This window comes from Taurulus bubalis (genome assembly GCF_910589615.1).
Source record: "Taurulus bubalis genome assembly, chromosome: 18".
Taxonomy (NCBI): Eukaryota; Metazoa; Chordata; class Actinopteri; order Perciformes; family Cottidae; genus Taurulus; species Taurulus bubalis.
Window position 1 is genome coordinate 12,340,190 of NC_136606.1, and position 25,663 is coordinate 12,365,852.

At 41.6% G+C, this 25,663-nt stretch overlaps 1 protein-coding gene across 1 annotated transcript; it reads left to right on the top strand.

Moving 5' to 3' along the window:
- Positions 1-13,819: 13,819 nt before the first annotated feature.
- On the top strand, positions 13,820-25,581 carry armc3 (armadillo repeat containing 3; the record flags this gene model as incomplete). The annotated part of the gene is made up of 17 exons (XM_079234646.1): positions 13,820-13,867; positions 14,024-14,141; positions 14,522-14,647; positions 14,900-14,968; positions 15,055-15,230; positions 15,436-15,630; positions 15,997-16,180; positions 16,301-16,453; positions 16,542-16,650; positions 17,242-17,491; positions 17,762-17,898; positions 18,085-18,253; positions 18,426-18,520; positions 19,855-19,938; positions 24,600-24,767; positions 25,004-25,166; positions 25,375-25,581. 17 exons carry the CDS (start codon positions 13,820-13,822, stop codon positions 25,579-25,581), a joined length of 2,451 nt encoding a protein of 816 aa, XP_079090772.1.
- Positions 25,582-25,663: the final 82 nt, after the last annotated feature.

The following is a 25,663-nucleotide window of genomic DNA, read 5'->3' on the forward strand; positions in this document are numbered from 1 at the left end:
CAGAATGAAAACAAAAGAAACCATAATGGGCACAAGGATGAACTGAGAAGTTTTCTCCCCAATCAAAGCAGCCTGAAATTATTTATCAGGGCTATTAATAAATCAATACCAGTTTTTGGCACAGAACACTTGGCGATGTGACCACTGAGCAGTTTAAAGATTAGATTTTCAGGATGACGCAGCCTACAGGGTTAATGGACAGCTGAGGGGGAAGGGCGAGTGGAACTGCTGACGCTTCAAGGTGTTTTCATCGTGCACGTGAATGTGGCAAGATGAGGATTTACAGTTCAAAGAGATGTGTTTGAAAGTGAAATGATGATTATGCGCCACTCCTGCACGAAAGATAATCATAACATATTGTACTCTGTGACGTAGTGCAATTTTATAATCTTCTAGTTTGAGTGTGTTCATGATTCAAGAGCATTTATGTCTTTGCTAGAACGCACCATAAAGCACTATAAAGCAGGTCAATGTGACCCCCGTTAACGTTAGCAGCAAAGCTCTGTGGTGTTGGCAGAGGAGCCGGTCACTGCGATTACTCTGGGATGGGAATACGCATGTGAATGAATCAGCATACATGTGTCTGATTAAGTTAGTTGTTCCAAATGTTTTTAAGACTAACACATTGTGAGCTTCAAGTCGTCTTCACTCAGCGACCAATGTTGTGTGTGTAGCTGTGACGTTACTCTCTGTGCCAACGTTAAACTATCATGCAGTAAAACACAAGACTGGCCCGCCGGTAGCAGGTCACAGCCGATCAGCTGAAAACGCGCCGATCAACCCGTGTGTCTCAACTGTTACACTTGAATATATCAGTTACGTGTTTTTTAATTGATTGCACATTTAAGGCCATGATTGCCATCCAACAAAATTACAAAACACTTCAATAAACTTTACACGCTGTATAAACAACGGGGCTTCTAGCACATATGGCACATTACAGGGGTTGCCATTTGGAACTGGTCATGCATCACATTGCTGTAACAGGCAGACCTGACATTTGTTATGACTCAGGCACAGCTTGATAAAAATATGATGATGATGATGATGATGCCGTGTGTGTGTGTGTGTGTGTGTGTGTGTGTGTGTGTGTGTGTGTGTGTGTGTGTGTGTGTGTGTGTGTGTGTGTGTGTGTGTGTGTGCGCGCGCGCACCCTTGTGTATTCGCTGTTGGCTGCAGACAAGCGTGCTGGCAAGTTTCTTAAATCTATTAATAACCTGTAATTCTACCAAGCACACTTGTTATGAAGGTGTACTGAATACATTTAAACACTCAAACTTTGGTGGCGAGAACATTAATCAGTAAACGTGTGTATGTGTGTTAGATTCAGCTACAGTTGCTGTAGAACTTCTAACATTACGGACTGCCAAATAGTCTGGATGACATTGCTTTATGACTTATGGGCTAGTTCTGGTTAGGGATGCTAATTCAGATTTTATTTTTCTGACCGATTGCCGGCCCTCGTTAACCGACAAACATCTGTCCGACGAGAGTTGGAGATTGCATGGAGGTGTGCTGTGGTTGAAGCGCCAAACAAGCCGACCATCTGCAACAATAACGATGCACAAACAGGTCAAGATCAATCATTTATAGACAGCTGCAGTGTATTTGCAAAACAGGCCACCAGGCACACAACCGTCGAGGACAGTTAGCAGTCACGATGAATGCACGATGCAGGCATCGTCGTGGAAACATGCAGCCGCGTTCCCACAAGTCTCATCAGCATCAATTAGTTTAGCTGCGAGGTTGTCAGGTGTGTCTCCCCTTGGCATACTCCATCAAGGTTTCTGCTACAGAATGTCCAGTACAGAAAACATGAAGTTAGCAGTGAAATTATATCTGAACATTTGGGGCGGGGGAAATAATTAGTACAGCATATAATCGCAATATTTTGCATGACAATATCCATACATGAATGCCAAGTATCAATCTATAAACTATTAATATGGCAATTTGAGATGTCAGGACTAATATAACTGCGGTTAACAATGTCCTTACTTCTCACTTGATTTATTACTTCAGTAAACATTGTTAACTTGAGTTTATGGTCTCAATCGATAGTTTCAAGTCTTCTTCAATGCAGCATAATGGATGTAAAATGATGGTCCAATTTAGAGTACCGTATAAACCTTTCACGTGTTTTTTAAATGTATTATAAGAGCCTGTTTTTTTTTTTATTGTTTAACTGACAGCATTAATAGGTCAAAATGATTATCGTCTGTTAATGGTTAGACAGTAAATTATTAACATCCCTACTTCTGGTCTAAACTCTCTCCCAGTGATCAAGTGTGTAATCTATGCCTTTCTGCTTGGCCCCTGGCCCACTGTTGTGATTTGTATAATTTTTGTGACCAAACAGATAAGATGGTTCTCAGGATGTTAACAGCAATGGCGATGGCAGCATAACTATGGCTTAATAAATATATGATTTTAGTCTGTAAAACCAATCTTAATGTTGATGTCAGCAAAAGCTTGTCAAGTGAAGTGCAAAGGTCTGCCTGTGTACACTATTCAAACTTTGCTTTTAACCAGGTCAGCAAACATTTTGAGCAAAGAAGCGTTTCAAGAATAGGTCTGTTTACCTTACGTAGAGCACTTTGAATTGTAACTTGTACCTATAGTAAGACAACATCAAACTAAATATGCCTGACCCTGCACTAAATATCCTATAGGATTGTTGTTCGCTTTGAGCAAATGTGTGTGCATGGTTAACAGAAGATACATTAGGAGCAGGAGAGAGTTTTAAGGGAGGAATCCTACAAGATAAAAAGAATAAAAATATATATCTGAAAGAGGAAAGCGTCAGTAAAAAGATATGGAAAGGCGGGCATTACAGGAGACAGAGCAAGCAGAGGATCCAAGTGCCATATCCAGAAATATTTCAGTGCCCTGGTGTGACAGACACCAACGTCACAGTGATGCTATACCACAGATGCATCATGGGTACTCAGTGGGGAGATGTCGCCTTATCAACAAAGCTGTGTTTCACACAAAGGCAGAGACAATGCCTGATCTCACAAAGCCCACATGCACGTAAGCGAAGACACAAGTGTATACATGCAAGCACACACAAAAATCAGGGGAAAATAAATTAGATAAAAAGATGTAAAAATGGTTCCCACAAGTATGCACAGAAAACAATGTGCAATGTGCAAAACAATGTGCATTTTATTGGCAAATGTTCTTCTTCCAGAAACTAAATTAATGCCACAACAGAAAATGACAACGGAGCAAGTGTGAGAGTCGAAGTCAGAATGAGTAGCATAAGCTACTTTCTAAAAGCATGTGTTTGGCAGTCACTAATAAAACCGTTTTTGGGTTTGGATAGGTACAGCAATGACTTTAAACTGTTTTTTAAGGTGCCTTACATGAATGATTAATCCAGTCGACCTATTGGTCCCATGGACTATCTAATCCACATTAAGTAAGGTTTAGTACTCAGAATTTCTATCTGGAGCTAAGTACGGCTCTTATGTTTTGTTTAATCAGATGTCTCCAGCATATCTGCCACTCTTCCTGCAGCTAGCAAACTTGCAGGCAATTTTCACACCACCACTTCCTGTTTGTCTCCATGGTGATGAAGACTGGTTTTCCGGCACAGAGTGAACCAAGCGTGTGCTGTTGCTCCATCGGACAGGAAGTTGGTGAATAGAGTGTGCGTTGTCAGCAGTATGGCATTGCCTTATCTCTCTGAACAATGACGGATAGATAACTCACTCTTGCAGATGACAGCCCGATGATAGTCTTGATAGTTTGCAACATATTTTCCTTTTTAAAATCCGGATGTAAAACTACAAACCATTGGGCCATTTCGTAGGTGCAAAATATAGAAGGGTAATGAACGTATAGAGAGACATTTCTCCCAAAGGAAAGAAGCATGTTGAATCATCAGGTATGTCAACAGGATAGAGGGAGGCATTTGACAATGGACAGGAAAGCTAAAACCGACAGTCATCTTTTTCATCTCTTCTAAATTCTGATAACTCAGTTAATGACCCACAAGCTACAACTAGAATGTGTCACTAGTGTAAAATATAATTTGAGTAATGTGGCACTGCTTCCAAATTCTTCCTTTGTTCGTGAAGGTCAAAGATACATTTTTGTCAACCATTCCAATCAGCGTCCTACAATATCATTAGACTCGGTCTGCCCCATCTTTAATCAAACTATATATATTTCATATTTCTGCTAGAAAAGGTGCAAAAAAAGTGAAACAATTTGACGGCTGTCCAAAGTACCAGTTTTTGAATTGCGGAGTCCAAGAGTGGTGGTTTTACAGCCTGTGTGAACGGTGCACACACGCCTCTCTCTGCGCTTAGCGTCTCCTCTCCGACACGTTTTGCGGGCCTTCTCACCCTAAACGGTGGCCATTTGAGGCAGCTGTCTCCGAGCATTATGTGACTCCATCAGAGCCCGGCTACAAGCCTGTGCGTAATGCAGCCTGGGGAGGCTTCCGCTCAGCCTCTTTTGACCCAAGCCTTGTGTGGTTTGTGCCGACATGAGCAAATGGCCACGTTTGCTTGGCTCATCTCCATGACATGACATGACATGCGAAGGACTCAGGCTGACATTTCTCCATTCTAGGCCATTCTATGGACGGCTTAGCGCTGCAACATAGGTCTTTACCTTTAATTAAAGGTAGTCAAGCATTCTACAGTATTTTTGGTTGCATTTTAATTGAATAAGAAGTATTTTCTAAAAGGTTTGGTTATATTTTATGCACGCACTTCTCCCAATGCACGAAAAAAAAGATCTGAATACTAAACTTGAAACCATATTGGGTTGACACCTACCAATTATGAACCCATTGTTTGCATGCCACACTAATATTTCCCTTTGTAAAACTGGCGGATCACGTGTATATTGTGTGTTCCATGGTTCACTTGCTTCAGTGTCAGCAATACATGATTGGTCCTCATCTGATTCAGAGGATTGATACCCCTATTTATTGACTGTCCATCACATATTTTAATTTATCGCTGTACAAAGCAGCCACAACAGCATAAATAGATGATATATATTCCATTGGAGTCATCTTACAGCAGGCCCAAACGTTCTAGTGTCAAGCTGTCGATACCGAGTGAGGAAATGGGACATGTGCACAGAAGAAACGACTCATATCGTGGAGTGTAAGCGTGTACTTCCTCTATGCTAATTTACAAGACTTTAAAGTCTAAGTGGCTCCAATTAAAGTGTAATCAAGACTGACTGATCATGTAATTAACCAATATGTAGAGGTGTAAATATAGTAAGAGGGAACATGATTATTCAATCTGGTAAAAGCTGCACTCCAATCAATACTGCAGAGCAGTATTTAGTGTGGTATTTTTTATAAAGTGACAGCTTACAAACCACCAGCATACACTTCAAAATGTTTTCTCAAGTAACACACATACACACTTATCATGATCAGTCTTACACTTTTTACGGGAATGGCTCTATTACATAAACATTGAGCCTTATTCAACTGGTATACTCGCATAAACCAGAAAGATAATCATATACAGTATGGATACACACGCTAAATGGAGATTTTCCATTTAACAGTCAGATAGTGAGCATCAAAGGTCACAAAGAGCTGTAGTTGATTGTGTTGAGTATGATCTTGACCTTTCACTCACCACTTTACAAGGCTATTACATCATCTCCTGACCCGTTAAGAATCAATGAACTATTCATAGCATGAAGCAATTTTAACATTATCAACATACATAAGAATGTGTCTTACCCAAGGCTCCAAATCAAGCCTCTTTAGGTTGAAAGCCCTCAACACAGTACAACAATGATATCACAGTCATTGACCCATAAAAAGTAATTATCAAAATAGGGTAGGAAGGAAGATACAAAAGTTGAGTGGGAAATTTACAATTCTCAGTGTTTTAGTAATTAATAAATCTGAATTAGTGTACAGTTAATTGTATAACTGTTGTAGCAGTATTTCATTCTGCAAGTTCATGTTCTGCTTTAAACCACATGCAATGATCAGTCCCTCACAATTTAACAAAAAAATGTGACCATGGCAGCCTGTATGTGACCTAATTCTGTAGAGCAGCTTTAACTTCACGGTCAGGGGTAGTAGCCCTTACTCTCATTCCTCTCCCTCTGCTCACAACCACAGCATAGAGAGGTCAGCCATAATGAGGACACAGTGATGCTAAAAGTAGATTGGTGGTAAGGTAAAAGGACTGCTGCATTTGTGTGTGTTGGGTGCCCACGTGTGTGTATGTGTGTGTGTGTGTACGTGTATGTGCATGTGTATGTGTGTGTGTGAGAGAGAGAGAGACAGAGACACGCAGAGAGAAACAGGACCAACCAACTACCTGAGTAAGACATCTGCAGTGAAATTAAAGGCTTATGGTAGTCATGCCCTTGTATTGTGAGATGTGTAATCACATCAGACACTAACAGCTGTTTCAGGTCTAGTTTAGCCGCCGTTCGTCACCAAATCACACACACCGAATTGCTAAAGTGTGTGTTTCCGAGTCGTAGACTACAGTAGAATATGCCAGGTATACCAAGCCATATTCAAAGTATAATTCAGATGAATATTATTCAATGTTAGCATCTCCTCAGGGGCAAAGTTCTTGCAACAGACAAACTCCTCCTACCTATGTTGAAACTCTAAATGACAAATGATCCTAGTCATCAAAGTATATGCAGACAGGTCAGCAAATCTGTTATGAGAACAGTGCTGCGCCCGTCCAGCTATTAAAGGATATAGTGGTTTAGACAGACTGAGCAACAAACAGGCGTATGGTATATGGACTGTACCGTTGAGGGAATGACGCTGCTCAGCAACATGTCACATTGCATTTAGGCAAGTGTCCCACAGGCCAATGACACGCACGCGCACACGCGTGCACACACACACATACACACTTGTTTTACGTTTTTTTGGAGACGCTGGAATAAAACCACAAGATGCTTCTCTGAGTCCTTCTATCTGTCATTCCTTAAGGGTGCAAGGATGTGAGGCTCCAGCTTTTCTGTTTTCCTCACCATAATCATCACACATATTAGCTGTGGGTCACTCCTGCAGATATTTATAGAATCTCCCTTTTATGCAATCCACAGAAGTAGACACAGCTACTCTGAGTCAGGCAGAGAGGCAGGACACAGCAGGGAGAGGGAAGAGAGAAAGGGGACAGGGTATAAAAGTGAGCCAGATAGACAGGATGACACAAAAAGTGTCTATGACAAAAAATAGTGAATGAACCAGCAGGTTGGGGAGGGTTTAATGGAGGTGCAGAAAGTAAAGACTGACACATACAACAACTAAAAGTAGAAACCTGAGGAAGCCAGACGTATATTATATTATACAAAGTTCTCTTGGAAATATCAACGGATAAGTTCATTTTATTTTGCTTATTTGATAACTCACACTTTTCAGTTTATACTAACAAAAGGTCCCTTCATTTGCACTGTACTTCATGACATTAAAGAGACATTTGTAACAAACAGTCTCTAGTGAGAAGAAAATCATAAAAGAAATTGGGCACCATCCCAATCCCCATTTTCTTTTTTACTAGTCAAATGACCATGGAAAACAGTTCAATGTTTCTATGGACAAAGAAATGCAACTTTCTAGCCAGTGACAAATCTATTAAAAAAAAATCAACAGTGTTACACATAATGATGCAAGGACTCAATTCATTTTACAAATTCGAGAAAGTGGCTCGCAATCCTATGGGCTATATATGTGCTTAGCGTCTATTTTGTTCATGTCAGCACATATTCAGCACAAGTGAGAGAGAATGGTTATTCTGCTAGTTTCACAAGCATACCATAAAGGGGGAAGGACTCATTTACAGAAAAACACTTTGAGGCAGCCAAATCACAATGTGTGAACTCAGTGCAGCAAAAAATAGATCATAGCGAGACAAGACTTATTCTACATTTATAATGTCATGCAGACCAGGAGATGCTTTTGTAATGAGTTTGAGATTGATTTCGTAAACTCTGGTTTGTTTAAGGTTTTGCACTCACTAAGCTTCAGTAGTTACAACTCAGATTTCCACTGAAATCCATTTCTGTAAAGCCATGAGCTGTGTAACCTATTTAGGCTCTGAGAGATGAGAGTATTAGGATTAAAATAAAATTGGCTACCTGTCAGTGAAGGGTATTTTCAGCCGCCACACCTTTTGAAATACAGAGCAATTTCAAAACACATATCCCTGGCTTTTCTCAGCTGTTACACAATAATCATTTTGAGAACGTACACTGAATGTCCTGGGCCACATAAATGTCTCATTTATTTTCATGCATCTTTGCACTATTTGACTCGTTCTACTTAACATGTTTTGCTTTATTAGACCGATACTATATCCACAGCTCTACTGTAATGTTTTAAGTACCTGACTACCCCTCCCTCTTAGCAGCTTTAGTTGTTTAACCATTGTGCTCCCAGAGTACCAACACTGTCTGGTTTTCAGGAGGCATCAGATTGGATGCTTTTGACTGACAGGCCACAGTGGATATAGAGGGTTGGGGGTTACATTTTCCAGAACATGTGCATGTCTCTACTGGCATTCTCAGGCCTCCCCTTTTATTAATTCCTTTGCAGTGTCCTGTTATTTACAAGTTTAGTTTACTTTGCATACTGTAAAGTCACCTTACAATAACACTTACAAACTTCTACTTTTACACTCCCAGGCAGCAACTCAGTGACTCAATCTGGTGAACTGGCTAGGAATGCCATTTTTATGTTGCCAACGGTATGAGAAACATAGTGCCTTATCAAGTGGTGAGAAAAACAGCAGGGGAGGTAGCTTAAGGCATAAGAAGGAAATGTGCTGGCGGCAGCCCTGCTCTATTATGCAATCCAGGGGAACAGTTTGAACATGTAGATTCTACAAACTTGTTAAGGTTTTTCTGGTTGAGAGTCAGAAACCCATTGGACATGAGGATGTTTAGGATATTAGCCTGGATTACTCACTCTACTGGACATGCATGGCCAAACACATAGATGATTTAAATTATGGCAATTCATTTATCTTTCAATTAAGATTTTAATGTTTTAATAAAACATTATCAGTCTTGACAGACTCTGCATATAAATATACCATGAAAGGGAGAGGTCTTTTTTTGTGTGATTTCTTACACGACAGTCTGGATCATATTTGACAGAGCATTGACGTCATTACACCTGTCTTTTCAATGCGACTTTTGTCATCCGATCATGCCAGGACACATTATTGTCATGTCTGTATGCTCCAATATCGGAACTGGCTCACATTGAGATATCATCAGCCAGACCACATGCCGAGGTGGCCTGACGCACATTGAGCTCCAATCTCAGTGAGGTGTGGTCAGCATGAGGAAGAGTAAGCAGCAACATTAACGGGGGACATTGTGAAGAATTTATAGGAAATGAAATGCGTTCATCCTCCGTTCTTAGAGCCGCTTCTTTAACCAGAACATATATCCAATCACAATCCAATCCGTCAGATCCAATTGAAGTGTCAAGTGTGGACACATATATGCAGACAGAGGTGAGTTCTGATCTGGCTCATCAGATCACACAAGTTCCATTGAAAAGTCAAGTGTTAACCACGGCCAATGTTCATCTTTCTGAAGCATTTCAAGTGATATTCAAAAACAGAAAGATTAAAACAGTAGTACTGCATAGCTGCAAACTAAGTAAGGTTACTTAGTTTGCAGCCTCTAGATTAACATCACAGCCAGGTGACTGATCTCTTTACAGAAGCTATCCAAAAGCTTTGGATTTTTAGCTGTCTTGGCACACTAAACTACCACGCTTCACAGGAGGCTAAAAATCGAATCGCACTGTCTATGCAACAGGAAACAACCAACAGAGCTCCAAAGAGGCCAAATCATCTGAGCACAAAGTGCTGGTGCAGGAGCCAAACACTGTAACATCATTTACTAAGTCAAAGGGAACAGTCTAACATCATCTAACAACAGTGGTCACTGGTAACACATTGTGCATTTTAAGAAGAATGTCCAACAAAGGATAAACGTATATATGAAGGTGAAATAGTATGAATTGGTATACAACCTTGACATAACCCACTTTTGTGGTGATGTTTACCGTGGCCATTAAATTAGGTTCCACAAAGCGTTTATGCAATTTCAATCCCCTGTGTTTACCTATAAATCAGGCTCTTCTAGACAGATGGCCAAATAGTATTGCTCTGACCCATTAACTTAATACAAAATCAATATAAATGTGCAACTGACCTGATCTGTGAGGGAACTAGTGAAAATAGGTATATTACTACTGAGATGTGGAATTACGAATGACTTTGCTAAAGCAGCCACTGCGGGCTACACTGTTTCATACCGTTAACCACCTGACATGAAGCAAAACCAAGCAGGGCAAACACAGGTATCAATAAAGAGAAAGAAAGCAGTATATATAAACAATATCTTACCAACATGAATAGATAGACATTTATGTACCATCTCTTTTTCTACATTTTGCAAAGTTCTCCTCAAACAGATGAATCGTTCTGTAAACAGGCTGGCTTTACTGTAATACTCGTGTTGTGAATATTAGGAACAAGCTGAGTAAAGGATGAAGGAGAGGCTATATATTAATACGATTGCAAGAGCGAAGGACCTAAAAGAACCACAGATTATATACCTCTGTTGGCTGTCATCCCCGTGTGTAATAGATGTTAATGTTTGTAAAACATTGGTAAAAGGTTTAATATTTAGAATTTGGAGCCAGATATATTTGTATGTCCTCTGCTTGCCAAGCTTGCTCTCTCTATCTCTCTCCAACGTACGAGTATTGGCCCAACACAAATATTCAGCAAAGGAAGGGAAAGAGAGCAGAGAGCAGAGATAAGCTGTCTTGCATGGGAAGATCTGCTCTTTCATGACACAGACCCCTAGCAGCTTATCCTACATGTGCACAACAGGAAGGCAAAGACGAGTTCGCTGCTCACACACGCACACGCGCGCGCGCGCACACACACACACACACACACACACACACACACACACACACACACACACAGTGCAAGAGCCTTAAGGGCATACATCATCGAGATCATGCAAAACTAATAACATGCGAATAGTAACGTCAACTGTGCAAAACTTAACAGAGGAAACATAAATAATGATTTGCTGTACGAGTCCAGAAGCCAGACATATTTACATTGACAACCATGTAGCCGACCGCTGGACAGCTGTCATCTCATGTGTCAATAGACTGCAGCGACACAAGGACTCACATTTGACAGCTAGTGAGGTTTTATGTGACATATTATTAAAAAAAAGGTCGCGGGAGCCATAACTGTGGATCACATTGAGACATTGGCGGATCTGACTCACCGAATGGTTGACTCCCCACATCAGCACGCTGAGCAGAGGGTCGCTGGCACGGAAGAGCTTCACTTTCTGAGCGACGAAGTGCTTTTTCTTGGTCTTCGTTTTGCTCGCAATAGCTGCGGCAATGCTGCTGGCTGAAGCCATCTTTAAGCAAACTGGTCGGCGGTTGCAGTCTGTGCGGTAGTCTCGACCGTGTCTCCCCTGAAGCTGGCACAGTGGCCACTAGCTCACGACTCAGAAATACCAATACTATTCATTTAGCCAGCTGGAAAATCAAAGTGCCCCCCAAATCCCTTCTCTTCACGTAAACGTCCCAGACGGTTTGGCTGACGCTTATGGCGCTATACCTCGACAGGGAATACTATAAGAAAAGACGACGTGGTCAAGCTAATACTGCTGCTTCCCTTCGCCTGACACTCCGCCGCATCCCTCAGGCCACATCATTAGTCACCTCTCTTCCTTCCTCGACGAGTCTCGAGCTCTCCGCAAACCCCTGTGATGATGATGATGATGCGAGCTCTCACTGAGCTGGCGTTAGCATAGCCGAATAGCGCGCTAGCTAGCAAACATCAAACGGTAAATTAGGTAAAAAAGATGAAACGAAAAAAAAAAAGAGGAAAAATGCACAACTCAGTCACAAATGAAACACTAATTACTGTGCAGCCTTAAAGCAAATGATTAAAAATGACACATTCGTGACGTCGAGTGACTAACTGACCGCTCTTGACAAGCAGCTAACGCGAGTCCCTCCGACCTTCGTCGGCTACGTAACGTAAAGCCAACCGACTGCACGAAGCAGAGCCGGTTCTCCGTAGCCTGCAAGCTAACACTGGATAGCGGCTCAGCCCTCCTTGACGCGCTTGTGCTTAGTCCGCGGAGGTGACAGAGGAGTATCCTGTCATGTTCGAGCCCCGCCTGAATAAAACAAAACGCCGAGTAGCGGCTATCTAGACGTAAATCGACGGGTGACCAGCTCCGCCTGCAGCGCCGAGGTTCATGTGTGCTGCTGTCGACTGACAGCTCGACGGAGGGGAGGTGACAGGCTGCGCGCTGCGGCGCTGATTCGCTGCAACCCCCCTCCCTCCACCGGGCCTATGCTACTTTTATGTATTTTATGTATTTAAAAAAAAAATACTTTTTAATAGCACACAGCAGTCTTTTTTAATGTCAGTATGAATTTGTCATGAATGAATACAAAATACATCCTCTCTAAGTGTGGAAATGTATATTCACTGGACGACTATTGGCCATATATGACTGAGCGTGCATGCGTATAGTCACGCGCGTGTTTTTGCAGCTCGTATAATAGTAATGCATTAGCAGGTAAGACCTGTACATCATCCCCACCATCCCCCATCCTTGGCTTGCTATAGTTTAGATTAATCTGAGCCGCATTTCAGGGCAGGCAGGAGGGTGGTAATGTCGCACACCACCAGGTAATGTCTGTGGAGGTCATTTGGCAGTCTGGTGCATGGTGCATGCTGTACTGTTCCCACGGGCATCGCTGCGTCAGTGCCTCTCAGAGCAAGACGCCTCAGTGCGATGATGCTGTACATCTGTTCATTTGCTTAATGCACATTTAACTCAATATTCCAATGACCTGCAGGACAAGACCGCCACCCTCAACCCCCACACACACACACACACACACACACACACACACCCACACACACACCCACACACACGCACACACACACACACACACAACACACACACACACACACACACACACACACACACACACACACGCACGCACACACACACACACACACACACTTTTGATTTTTGGTTGTCCCACCCCCTCCCCTTAATTTTTATGGAGGATTAAGCCGACCTATTTATGCAAATTAATTTGTTATATGATTATCAATCGACAAACCCAGGAAGATAACTGATGGCAGTCTGTTTCAAGGACTCACATTGTTGTTGTTATTCTCGGCTTCATTTTGTTGTGTTTTGCAACTTTTTTATGATGTAATTCAACATTTCACTGTTCGTTGTACCGTGGTTCCAAATCCTGACTTAATTTGCCTATGTCAGGCTTTCCAACAAATATGTTGACATCCGCAAACCGTGTCCAGTCCTTTACGATAAAGTCAGTAAAATGGTCCATTATTAAACTGTCGGCCATAGCTGCGGGTTCAGAGCGACGTCCTCACCAACTGATGAGCTCAACGTGGCACGGGTTGCCTAGCAACGTGGTGTCAACCTCCCTCTTCACAACACACAATCTCCACGTTACTGACCGGTCCTTTTAGACGGCTGTAATTTGGGACTTGTCCTTTAGCTTGGAGAAGTATAGGCGAGTCTTCGGGATCCGCAAGTTAGCCTGTTTGTTTTTCCGCGTATTTTGTGAACGCTGCTAATGTGACTGAGCTATAAGCTGTCAGCTTGTTAGCTTGGTCGTTTAGCCCGCATATAGCTAGCTTTAGATGTGACAGCAGGTCGTGGTGTTGATCGCATTGAGCAGAAGGACGACACGTGGTTAACAACTATTGTTGAACTCTCTCTAGGTCACAGAATGGGAAAGAAAGGGAAGAAGGAGAGCGAAACTCCATGCAAGGACACGGTGAGAGTCCAATGAAAGCCCTCTCATCTTCACCCTTTGAAAGAGAAGAAGCTAGCAAACGTGTTTCTAGGTCTGTTTGTTTCGTGTCCATTCCCCCCAGGGCAGGATATAAATTATAACGCATTTACATCTCTCCCTCGCTCCTAAAACTCACAGTTCGAGCCACTATCCGTTGAGGGCAAAACTCCAGAAACAATAGTGCTGCTGCTGAGCTCCCCAGAGGAGGACATCCTCGTCAAAGCCTGTGAAGCAATCCACATATTTGCAGAAAAAGGTGCAGTAGACTACTCACAGCTATTTTTTTGTGAGCAACTATGCAGCTGAAAACCACAACATGTACCGGGGGCGGATCACTGTCTTATCTTGTTTCCTGCTAATTTCCTATGATATCCACACTATTATCTAATTCATTCGAATCTATGCTTATAAACCACTTGGTTACGTATATATTTTATATATGAAGAGCTGAAATGAAATGTTCAACATGCAATACTATTCTATATATATTACTATAGTGAACTGAACACCACCTAGTTTAGCTTCTAATCTGTTTATCTTCACTGCTTCACTGGCACATAATAAATGCCTACAGGCGCTCATGTCTGTTTGTAACAGTGCTTTATTTCCCTGCTCATGCTCTCCCCCTGTTGTTAGGAGATGAGAACAGGGTTTGTCTGTTGGGCCTGGGGGCCCTGGAGCCTCTCTGTCAGCTCATCACTCACGTCAACAGGCTGGTCAGACGCAACGCCTTCATGGCCTTGGGCATCATGGCCAACAACGGTGTGTCAGACAACATACAAAATCAACGCAGAAGAGCATTTTGAGTCTTTTGGTGGCTTTCGGTACAATTGATTTGACTGGCCGGTTAACTTACAGACCAACTTCCTGACCATCTATGTGCTTGCCAGACAATTGAGTGCTTAGAGATTTGTCAACTGGCCAGAAATTATTGTTTTGTTGACTTACAGACTGATGGGTTTGCTCACTAAATAAGTTATATCATTAACTTTGTTTCATATTTTTTATTGAAAGGTGATGTAAGGATTGCTCTGAAAAAAATAGATGTCATTCCATCAATCATTGACAAACTGTCACTTGACGGTGAGTAATTTGAAATTCAAGATGAATAGACTCAGAAATAGATATAACAATACAAGGAATCCATGCAATTTTCTCTCCTATTCAAGAAGATCTAGTGGTTCATGAGTTTGCAACACTGTGCCTGGCCTCTTTGTCAGTGGACTTCGTCTGTAAAGTCAAGATCTTTGACAATAAGGGCCTGCCACCTCTAATCCAGCTCCTATCCAGTTCAGACCCTGATGTCAAGAAGAACTCACTAGAAATCATCTTTAACCTGGTTCAGGTGAGTCATCAGCCTGGAGGAGGTCACAAAGCTATGTGGTTATAAGGTTTATCATTGTAGACAAATATAAGTTACATTTATCAATATCTCAAAAGCCACTAAAAGCATCTCTGTGTGTTTTGTAAGATATAGTTTTGGGATGGGTGAAATTCAAATGGTTTCATAGTTCTTTTTTTATACCCTGTGTTGTAATTTATGCATGAAGGACTGCGGTAGTCGTCTGGCAGTACATGAGTTGGGAGGGATTCCTCCACTTCTGGATCTGTTGAAGTCGGAGTTCCCTGTCATTCAGCATTTGGCTTTAAAGACACTGCAGAACATCACCACTGATAAAGATACACGCACCACCTTGAGGGAAGAGCAAGGATTTGAGAAGCTCATGGATATCCTCAGTGACATGGTAGGTGTGTGTCTGTGTGCGAGAGAGAGAGAGAGAGAGAGGGAGAGAGAGAGAGAGAGAGAGAGAGAGAGAGAGAGAGAGAGAGAGAGAGAGAGAGAGAGAGAGAGAGAGAGAGAGCGAGCAAACATTCTTGTTTGGTAACATGCTTATGTATGTCTTTATCCTGACTTTTTGCTTTCTTGTACTAAACAAGAAGGCAAACTATGGACAGACACAACTGTCTCTGTGGCAGTGCATTTGCACCATTAGCTGGAAATGGTACCCTTTGAATTATTACTTCTTAACTCTTAATGCCTTTTCTATCCTATTCATGGCCTGTGTCATCTACATCTTTTGTCTCCTATCTATTTTTTAAATTTCTTACAGGAATTCAAAGACCTTCATGCTGAGGCCTTACAGGTAGTTACTAACTGTATGAGGGACAGTGAGAGTTTGCAGGTGATCCACGAGGGTGGAGGATTGACGAGGCTGATGGAATTTGTTCTGACCCCAAATATCCCGGATATCCAGTCCAGCGCTGTTAAATGCATCGCCAGGGTGGCTCAGACCTGTAAGCACAGAAGGAGATAAAAGATCATATTTTGTAGAAGTTTAGAAGTCATAAGGGTATAACAGTTATTCTGTGTGTTGTTCTGTGTTTGTTTCATTGTGTGTGCACGCACACGTGTAGCTGAGAATCGCAAACTGCTCCATGAGCAGAATTTGGAGACCGCTCTTGTAGAACTTCTGTCGGTGGCGGACATCAGCGTGCAAACAGCTACCTGCCAGGCTGTATCCGCCATGAGCTTCCACCAGGACAGCAAAAACAGCTTCAGAGAACTGGGTACATACGTGCACATTCACACAAGCGCCTATCGTCCACACACTCACCACGAGGAAGTGTGAATGAGTTGGATTGATGTGTGTTTCAGGTGGTATCCCTGCAGTTGTGCAGTTGCTGAGCGATGACAGTTTGTTGCTGAGAGAGGCAGCAACCCAGGCCCTTTGTAACCTCACACATAGCAACAAGCTCAACGCATTGTGAGTGACAGCCAACCTATTACATAATGCAAATAGTTATTTCCTCAAAAAGGACGTGGGCAATTAACTGTTTCAAGATCTTTTAAGTGACTATGCCGAAAAGTATGAATTATCAATGTGTAAAACATTAAGTGATGAGTTTGCAGTTTCTAAAACCGAGGCTTTGAAGGATGTGGTATTTTAAAGTTCAGCCTTCCGCTCTGCAATTTCACAAATTATTTAATGCGTCATCTTTCTTCTCATGGTTCTTACTCACTGAATATCTCTTCCTATCTTCTATCCCTTTCTCCATTTTATCTTCCACCTTTTTATTCCCCTGACAAATCATCCCAATACCCTTCGTCTCTCACTGACATCATATTTCAGTATTACTGTCTCCTTCAGTTCAGAAATTTAACTCCACCTCCGATGCATCATTCCCTCACTGCCTTACTCCTAATGTTTGATTTCCCTGAAACTCCACTTATTTGCGGACATCACACAAATTACACACACATGATCTACTTTCCAAGTTTGTTATGTATGACACTGCATATAGTCAGTTCTGTAGGTTTGCAGTCAATCTCCAATCCATTTCTATGGTATCTGCAGTGCAGTGTACGAGGCAGAAGGCCATGAGATCCTTGTCCAGCAGCTGTATGGAAGCTGTCCCAGGACGGTGGCCAATGCGGCTGCCACACTTGCCAACATGGCAGGACAGGTGGTCATCCGCTGCAGTATCATATCACATGGAGCCATACCAGCTCTGGTGGAGCCCTTGAAGTCCACAGATACACAGGTCCTGGTCCACTCCACGCTGTGCCTGGCGGAATTGGTCTGCGAAATAGAAGCTAGGGCAGAGGTTGGTGTTTGAGTGTCTAATGAGAGTTTAGACTCCTGCCTTCGTCTCATATTTGCGAATGACAATGCAATTTGGAGATGTTTTGCATAAAGGAAATATCAGTTTATGTTACTGATACTGGTTTTATTGTTACTGGTTTTATTCTTAACCCACAGCTAGATGTATAAAACTAAAACACAATGTTCATTACAAACAATAAGTTGTTATAAATTGTCCAGGGATAGTTTGTATGCTGTCCTTGACCACCTAAAATTCCCTCCTTGTACATAGCTACTCAGTGCAGGAGGCCTTCACCCACTGGTCAATTTGCTGCACAGCTATCAAAAGGAGGTGTTGCGCAATGCATGCTTGGCTATCAATGTCTGTGCCAGTGATGTGCCCACCACTGTGGAGATGTGCAAATTTGGGTAAGACACTGATGAAGCCAATTTAGAGTCTCTTAAATAGCCAGTAGATGGCAGTATAGGACAGTGTTATGTATGGCCCTGATAGACAGTACTGGTAATTTTGTTTATATGTGTGCGTGTGTTTGTTAATGTGTGCATTTTTATATTCATCATCAATGTCTGATTATCTGTTTGTGTGTGTCTCAGTGCCTTGGAACTGCTTCAGGAAATCAACCAATCAGTGAATCGAAGAAGCAGTTTCAGCAGGTTGGCCATGAGCAACCTGCTTAACTTCAATTTGTCTGTCAAATACAGCCTGACAGGTCATTTGGCCTCCACTGACGTCATTAGTGATGGCTTTTATGACGCCGGGAAGGTGTGTGTATGTATGTCTACTGTTCAAATGGATGTGAAACAGAGGTCACTTAAAGGGATGTGAGCCAAATTCAAATAAATAACCGTTGTCAAATCTAAAAAAACATACTGTCGCAAAGGATAGTTTGACATGTCTTGCACTCCACATCTATTTGTCTATCTCCCTCTGTTAGGCCCCTGCAGGTCAGAGGATTCTGACTCTAGAGGAATTCTCCAAGCAGCCTGTTAACAAGCAACAGCCCATCATTGTTGTCAATACTGCATCAGAGTACGTTTTCTTGATTTTCGTTCATTCATTAAGTCTTGAAAAAATACAACTATACATTTTTTATTTTTATTTGTATGCACAGATTACGACCCAGAAAAAACTGCAAAATTTAGCCAACAGAGGTTTTTGGAAATCTAATATGACAGCTAACTGGGCCTCTTACACAACAAGTACTACAGAGAGGGAAACTAACCAGAACAACCACGCCGATGCTGGTAGAGCATTGGCTGAGACTTGGCAAGATTCCTAAACTACCAGCCACACCATGTAGTCGGTACAATTTATTCTGGCTGTGCCATTACTATCCCCCTCCCCTTGTGTGCTCCAATCCAGTGGTCTACTTTTCCCCCTCTGTCCGTTGCCTTCAGTGTGCTCTGTTAATGTCAGGGTAAACGACCCCATTTTTTTAAGATGCAACACACTCACAGTAAAAGAGCCTTTTGTGTTTAGACTAATGGACTTACACACACAGTCATGCAAATGCATGCACAGCCATGAGGATGCCTGCACATAATACACATGCACGCTGACTGAGACACACACACACACACACACACACACACACACACACACACACACACACACACACACACACACACACACACACACACACACACACACACAATGCTCCCAAAAGCTTCCAGCATTTGATTAATTAACTTTGCCAAAGGGAGCAGTTCCCCCTCAGGGTACCTCTGGTCCACCCCGTTACCAACATGCCCTCCTTCAGCATAAATACACTCAGGAATTCTTAAGCAGTCTGTTATGTAATTCGTCCATGGTCTCATCCATGGCCATGTATGACCCAAGTTTAACGTTGTAACTTAATAAAGCAATAATAATTAATTTAAGATTTTTTTTTCCCTCTATCTCCTGGTCAAACACTGTGCTTTGTATAACTTATAGATGAATTACTCTGACCAGGTTTGTTTGCATGATATCTCAAGAACATGAGAATGTAGACTAGTAGGACATGATGATGAAGCAGGACGTTTTGCAGTCATACAATTAAAATAGTTTTGGCCATCATTTTAAAATAGTAGAGGAACACGCTCTTGTGAAGTCTGTACATTACAATAATATGTGCAGAAAAGAAAGACAGCAGCATGTTGTTGTTACTTATGCATGTGGGCTCATATGGGGTTTCTACATGTGTTGAATGCATATATTCTCTTGGATATTGGAAAAAAACATTTAAGAGACTAGGATCTCTCTGACACATACATAAAAACGCATTACTAAATAGTTTACACAAATACTAATAACTGAAGAAGAAGACTTGAAGAACAGTGCAAAAGTTTATAAAATATTGAATCCTTATCCTTCTGTGGCAGAGAGACAGTGGATCTGCCAGAAGAGAGGCACAGCAACCCATCAGAAACAGGCCAAGGCAGCAAGGGAGAGCGCAGAGCATCAAGGTGAGAGTGTCTGTGAGGGCTGGGGATACTTACTGTTTCATCAAACACTCACTTATCTTCACTTACTTTTGCGAATCGTATACTGGTTGTTGTCGCGATCGGTAATGGGTGGACCCAAACGAAGAAACAGTGGAGCATGTGGAGTAAATTAAGGATTTATAGAAGAAGGCACGGAGGATGAGGACAGTGAGAGGTTGAGCTGGGCAGCTGTGGATATAGCTCTGGGCTATTGTAACAAGGCTGCTGGCTGGCCGGCAGGTTGGCTGGCTGGCTGGCTGGCTGGCAGGGGCGTTGGAGGGTAATGATTCTGGAAACACTAGGAAACAGGGTAAGTTCAATGACATGAACAGCACGGACACATAACCCTGAATGCATAAAACACAGCATCCGCGATAACCTTTCACTGTGGTTGCAACAACCATCTGGCAAAGTGTCAGTGAAGAACCAGGGTTGATATACTGCACAGTGATGAGCATGATGGAAGGCAGGTGTGGTTAATCAAGCCAGGAAGGAGCCAGGAAAGGAGCGACTCACAGACCCATACACTGTAAACCCGAACGTCCAAAGTAATTACATAGATTAAGTAGTGTATACTCAAAGTTTTAGAAAAAGTTCTACTAACTTAATTATGTCAAGTTGGTGTAACATGGTCTTCCTTTTTGAGTAATTAACTAACTAATTAATCTAAGTAATTTTAGATTAAATGGAACTATTTTGTGTATATGTAAGCATAACTTAAAAAAAATTTAAGCATAACTTAAAAACATAATTTAAGTACAACTTAATATAATTAAGTAATTACATGCTATGAATGTTATTTCTGTATTTCTATTGTTTCAAATTGGGATGATTTAAAAATAAACCTAATTTATATAGCACATGCTAAAATACAATCAAAGTGTTTCACCAAATAAGTAAAATCGATCATAATCGATCGTTTTTGCGACCGTTATCGAAGTGCATTATGGGGATTTGGCGGGCGAAGTTGACGTTCCTTCCGTCCTGCACCCTTTTCGGACCAGGCTTGCATGTCATCATCGGCTCAGACTGTTTTCAAGGTGAGTGAAATCATAAGTGTTTATAAGTTGATATATGTAATGTGTGAAGTTAAATTATGTTACAATCAGCCAGTTGCCAAACCTCGAAAAAGTAAAACAATAATTTAATTTTTTTTTAAATTCCGACTTTGATTTGCGAGTGACATTACTACGTCTGCTCCACTTACTGAGACTTCAGTCTTCTCTGCCTGTGTCTGTCTCTCTACTTCAGCGGTGGCTGGTTTGAACTCAGAGATGCAAGCGGCAGCTAAGTAGTAACTGTTACGTGCTAATGTACGTGCTAACGTACTCTAGCTAACGAACGTAGGTTAGCGCTAGCTAACGTTACTTGGAGGTGCATATCAGACCCAGCCGAGGAGCCCGGGGGACAGTATTCCAGTAGCTTGTTCGACTGAGAAAAAGGCGGCTAACGAACGTACGCTAGCTAACGTAACCGAACGGTGCATCTCGGACTTAAAACCACGGTCTTCTTTTCAGTCAAACAAGCTAGTTAAGTCAAATACTGGTGTCCCGTGCTTCTCGGCTGGTCCAGGAGTAGCGCCCGGTGTTTCTGCATCTCAAGCTTGCCGTCACTCGCATCTCTGGCATCTCTCTTGTTTTTTTTGCAAGTCATTCTGTTTATTCATTTTTGTGTAAACCTGGAATTTCTGCACAGTTGCAGATAAAGATTAGGCTATTGTTCTGAGCTAACGCCACCAAGCTTCAGAAAACAGGTTTTGTCAAGCTAAGTAAGTTATTGAAGACATGTATACCGTGGCAAATATAAAAGCACATTGTTATTACCTGCATGGTAAATCCTAAATAACTAGTAATTTACGGTGGTGATATTGAGACTTGCATGTAAGCTGCATAAATCAAATGTTCAGATATGCCACCAACACTCTTTGAATGCTTTTAATTGTTCAGTTTCAGATCAGTTTATGCCTTTGCATCTCTCAGTTTCAAGAAGTTAGGGAAGATAACTGGAGACGTGATAAATAAACCAGGTAATCCAATGAATGTGAATTATTCTTATTCCATACCCCCTCCCCCCCCCCCACTGTTCTCCACGCCCTTCCTGTGTATCTGCGCGAGGACGTTTCTGGACTATTCAGAACCTGCACAGTCAGTCTCCTTAAATCACTACCAGATTCTACTGTGTATTATGTAAACAGTTCATCAAAATACTAATATCTTTTAGGACTTACCTTTGTTTAGTCTAACCATACAGTTTTTGTGTATGGTCTGTGTTCTTTCTCCTCACTACAAAGGAACTGTATTGGCAAGAGATAAGATGTTCAGTTAAACATTTTCCCGTAAATGTCCTATGGCTTGGTTTCAGTCTATCTCACACCACTTAGATTCTCTGGCAATTTGGCTGATTCGTGTGATAAGATATTAGTATTTTGATTAACTGTTTACATGGATCTTTTGTTTTTCCCCTCTTACAATGAGACTCGGGTCTTGTAAAAGAGGTATTGGTTTTCAATGGGACTTGGTTAAAGAAATATACATTATATGTAATCTGTTCTGTTCCATGTGTTAGTTTGTGATTAGTATCTCTTTGTCATTCATTCAGGACGAGTCTGATGAGCCAGAGCTTGATGGTGTTGCAGTGGGCCTCCTTACTGTCATCAGTGACCATGACAAAAGTCCAGTTTACTACCACCCTGTGAGAATCTCTGTCATCATTGAAAGTGATGCCATGGTCAGCCTCCCCAGACTTGGCGATGACTTTCTGGTAATCTTTGGATTTATCTATGCACTACACCTCAGCTACCCCAAAGCACTGACCAACACTTTTGAATTCACTCAAAAGATTTTACTTGGTCTAGAAAGTGGTAAACTGTCACCCAGGTTGCAGATCCTCAAGAATGACTTGATGATGTAGAAACTCATCTGAAAGAAGGCTGCAGGGAAAGCATTATAAAAGGCCAGTTCAAAGTTTTAAGTGAAAATGTTCTTAATGTTCGTAATTTCATCCAAATTGCTGCCCTGTTGCCTTATGCCGTGTTCACACCGGACGCGGCCCGAATTTGCGGCGCGACCAGATTACATGCAAAGTCAATCCACAGATGCGCCGCCCCGCAAATAAATCGCCTTTTCGCGGGGCGGCGCGTCTGTGGATTGACTTTGCATGTAATCTGGTCGCGCCGCAAATTCGGGCCGCGTCCGGTGTGAACACGGCATTACTCAGGAATTAGCCAGGAAGCCAAAAGCACACAGTATTTTTTCTTTTATAGCTGTAACGAAAAATAATTTCATTTTGGTATTATTTGTTTTGATTACTCAGATTACAATATATTTAAGATCTAATTTGTTCCATGTTATTAGTGCCACTGCACAGCAATATTGAACAGACCAGTGCATATGTCTCTGTTTCTGAGACCTGACAAGGCGCATGTGGATTACATTAGGTGGTTGTCAGTCTAAGTTTGATAGGGCATGTATAGGCTTTCTGTCAGGAATTGTTACCAGGCAGCAAAGAGGTTTTGTAGGCATCAAATGTTAGAATCATCTAATGTTGCTTAAGTATATTTTAAAATTATTTTTTGTTCTATTTATTTTAATTTATAAATGTTTATTATTTATTTTTTTATTTAATTGTAATATTGGAGTGTGCTAAAAGGGAGTGGGCAAGAAAATACGGTTCTAGCAGATGTTCATGACTTTTAGCTATATTGAGTTTTTTAAACTCAATGTATTTAAGGAAATCAATTGCCTCAAAAATGTTAAGTTTCGAGTCACATCTTTTTAAGTAAACAAATTTAAAATGTTTGACTAATGTGTACTTAAAACAATGACAACACAAACTAATAAACATTGAGTTTGGTTAACATGAAATGGTGTGGTTGTGTACTTATTTTTTTAAGGTCTGTGAACTTATTCCAGTGGTGATTTAAAACTGGGAATTTTAAGTCATAATAACTGAAAACTATTGAGTTTCCTTAACAGAAAACTGTAAGTCACATTAACTGAAAATATTTGAGTTGCGCTAATTGAGCACTCTAATTTAACTGTTTTCAAAAGGTACAAGTAGCAAGTCATCCAACCTTTTAAGTTCTGAACATTTTTGACTTTTAAGTTAATCAACTTAAACAATTTGAGGCAATCGATTGCCTCAATTTTTTTAAGTTCTGGTAACTTATTCGGGTTTACAGTGTACTACCTTGTTTAGTATGCCAGAAAAAGATTTAGTGTGTCCTAATACGTAATATGTCGTATCCCAAAATATACCAGGTTGTCCCACTGCATTTGATCAACTATTGCAGTATCCAACCAGCATGCTTTTCTGGCTATTCCAACCCACAATCCTCCGCAAAGCGTATATATGGGCAAATATGCAATTTGGAACACAGGGTGCATCCCAAGTCTCTAAAATTGCATCCATGTTTCCCTCACTTGCATCTTTTCCCATCAGGGATGCATACAGTTGGAGGGGGAAACAGGGAAAACACAGTTATGCCGAGACTGGGACAGGGTGGTAATTCCAAATGTGGAATTCTTGGATTCATTTTGTTAAAGATCTATGTAATTCATTAACACATTTTAAACACAGAAGATACTATTGCTTTATTGTATGGGGATTTTTCATTATTTTTAATAAACTGTCTGTCAATACAGGAAGAAGAAAGAGGATGCCAAACAGAAAGATGAGACCCCGCCTGAGTCTCCTACAGAGAAACCATGGAAGATGATGGATGACGACTCTTTGCAGGTTCTAGTTAAAGAGGCCAAAGAATCCATTATGTTATTAAGGGATGAACGAGAGCAGTGGGCTGCCTTGGCCAGGTAACGGATTAATGCAACACATAACCAACATGCAGAGATGTCTATGAATAATGTCAGATTATATGATTGGCCACCAATGTTTGAACCATGGGAAACGAATAAACAACATACCCTGGAAACTCAAAGTGTGGCAAGTGGCATTTAACCGCCTTTTTGACATATCCCAGCCTTGAGAATGCAAAACAATGGGTAATACATTGGCTAATGGATTGTGTGTACATGGTTTTGGATGCCAGGCTGGTGAGTGAAGCCATGGGCGGAGCTGTGGAGATGGCGAAGTTGCACGAATTCTCCTGGGTGCTGCACCTCAGCGAGCTCAAGTTTGAGCTTCAGTCAAATGTTGTTCCCATCGGCTTGATCAACAGGGGAATCTACTGCCATAGGGCACTTCTCTTCAAGGTACCACTGAAATAGCTATCCCTTGCAACCCCTTCCTTTGCAGACTTTACATTTCACCCACATCTTTTCACAAACTATTATAAAGCTCTTCTATATAAGTTCTCCCCATCCTTCACTTAAAGTACCGCTATTATAACCCTCTCCATTCCATCCATCGCTTATATCCAAATCATAATATCCCAGCTGTCTCCTCTCTCTTGCTTTTTAGTGTCTGGCTGATTGCATCGGGATGAGCTGCACACTTGTAAGGGGTGAGTACAACCGGGCTTGGAACGAGGTACTCTTCTTCAATAGGAATCCCTCCACGAATGAGCGCTCTTCAGGTCCCTGCCGCTACATAGTAGACCTCATGCACCAGCCTGGGAGCCTGCTGGGAGCCAGGACCGCTGCTGCTGAGCAATACCAGAGTATATAGATTTTGGACTTTAGGAAGATTAGCTGGTGCAATTGGCATCAGCTAATGGGGATCATTTTAAATAAAGCAAATATAGTTTTCA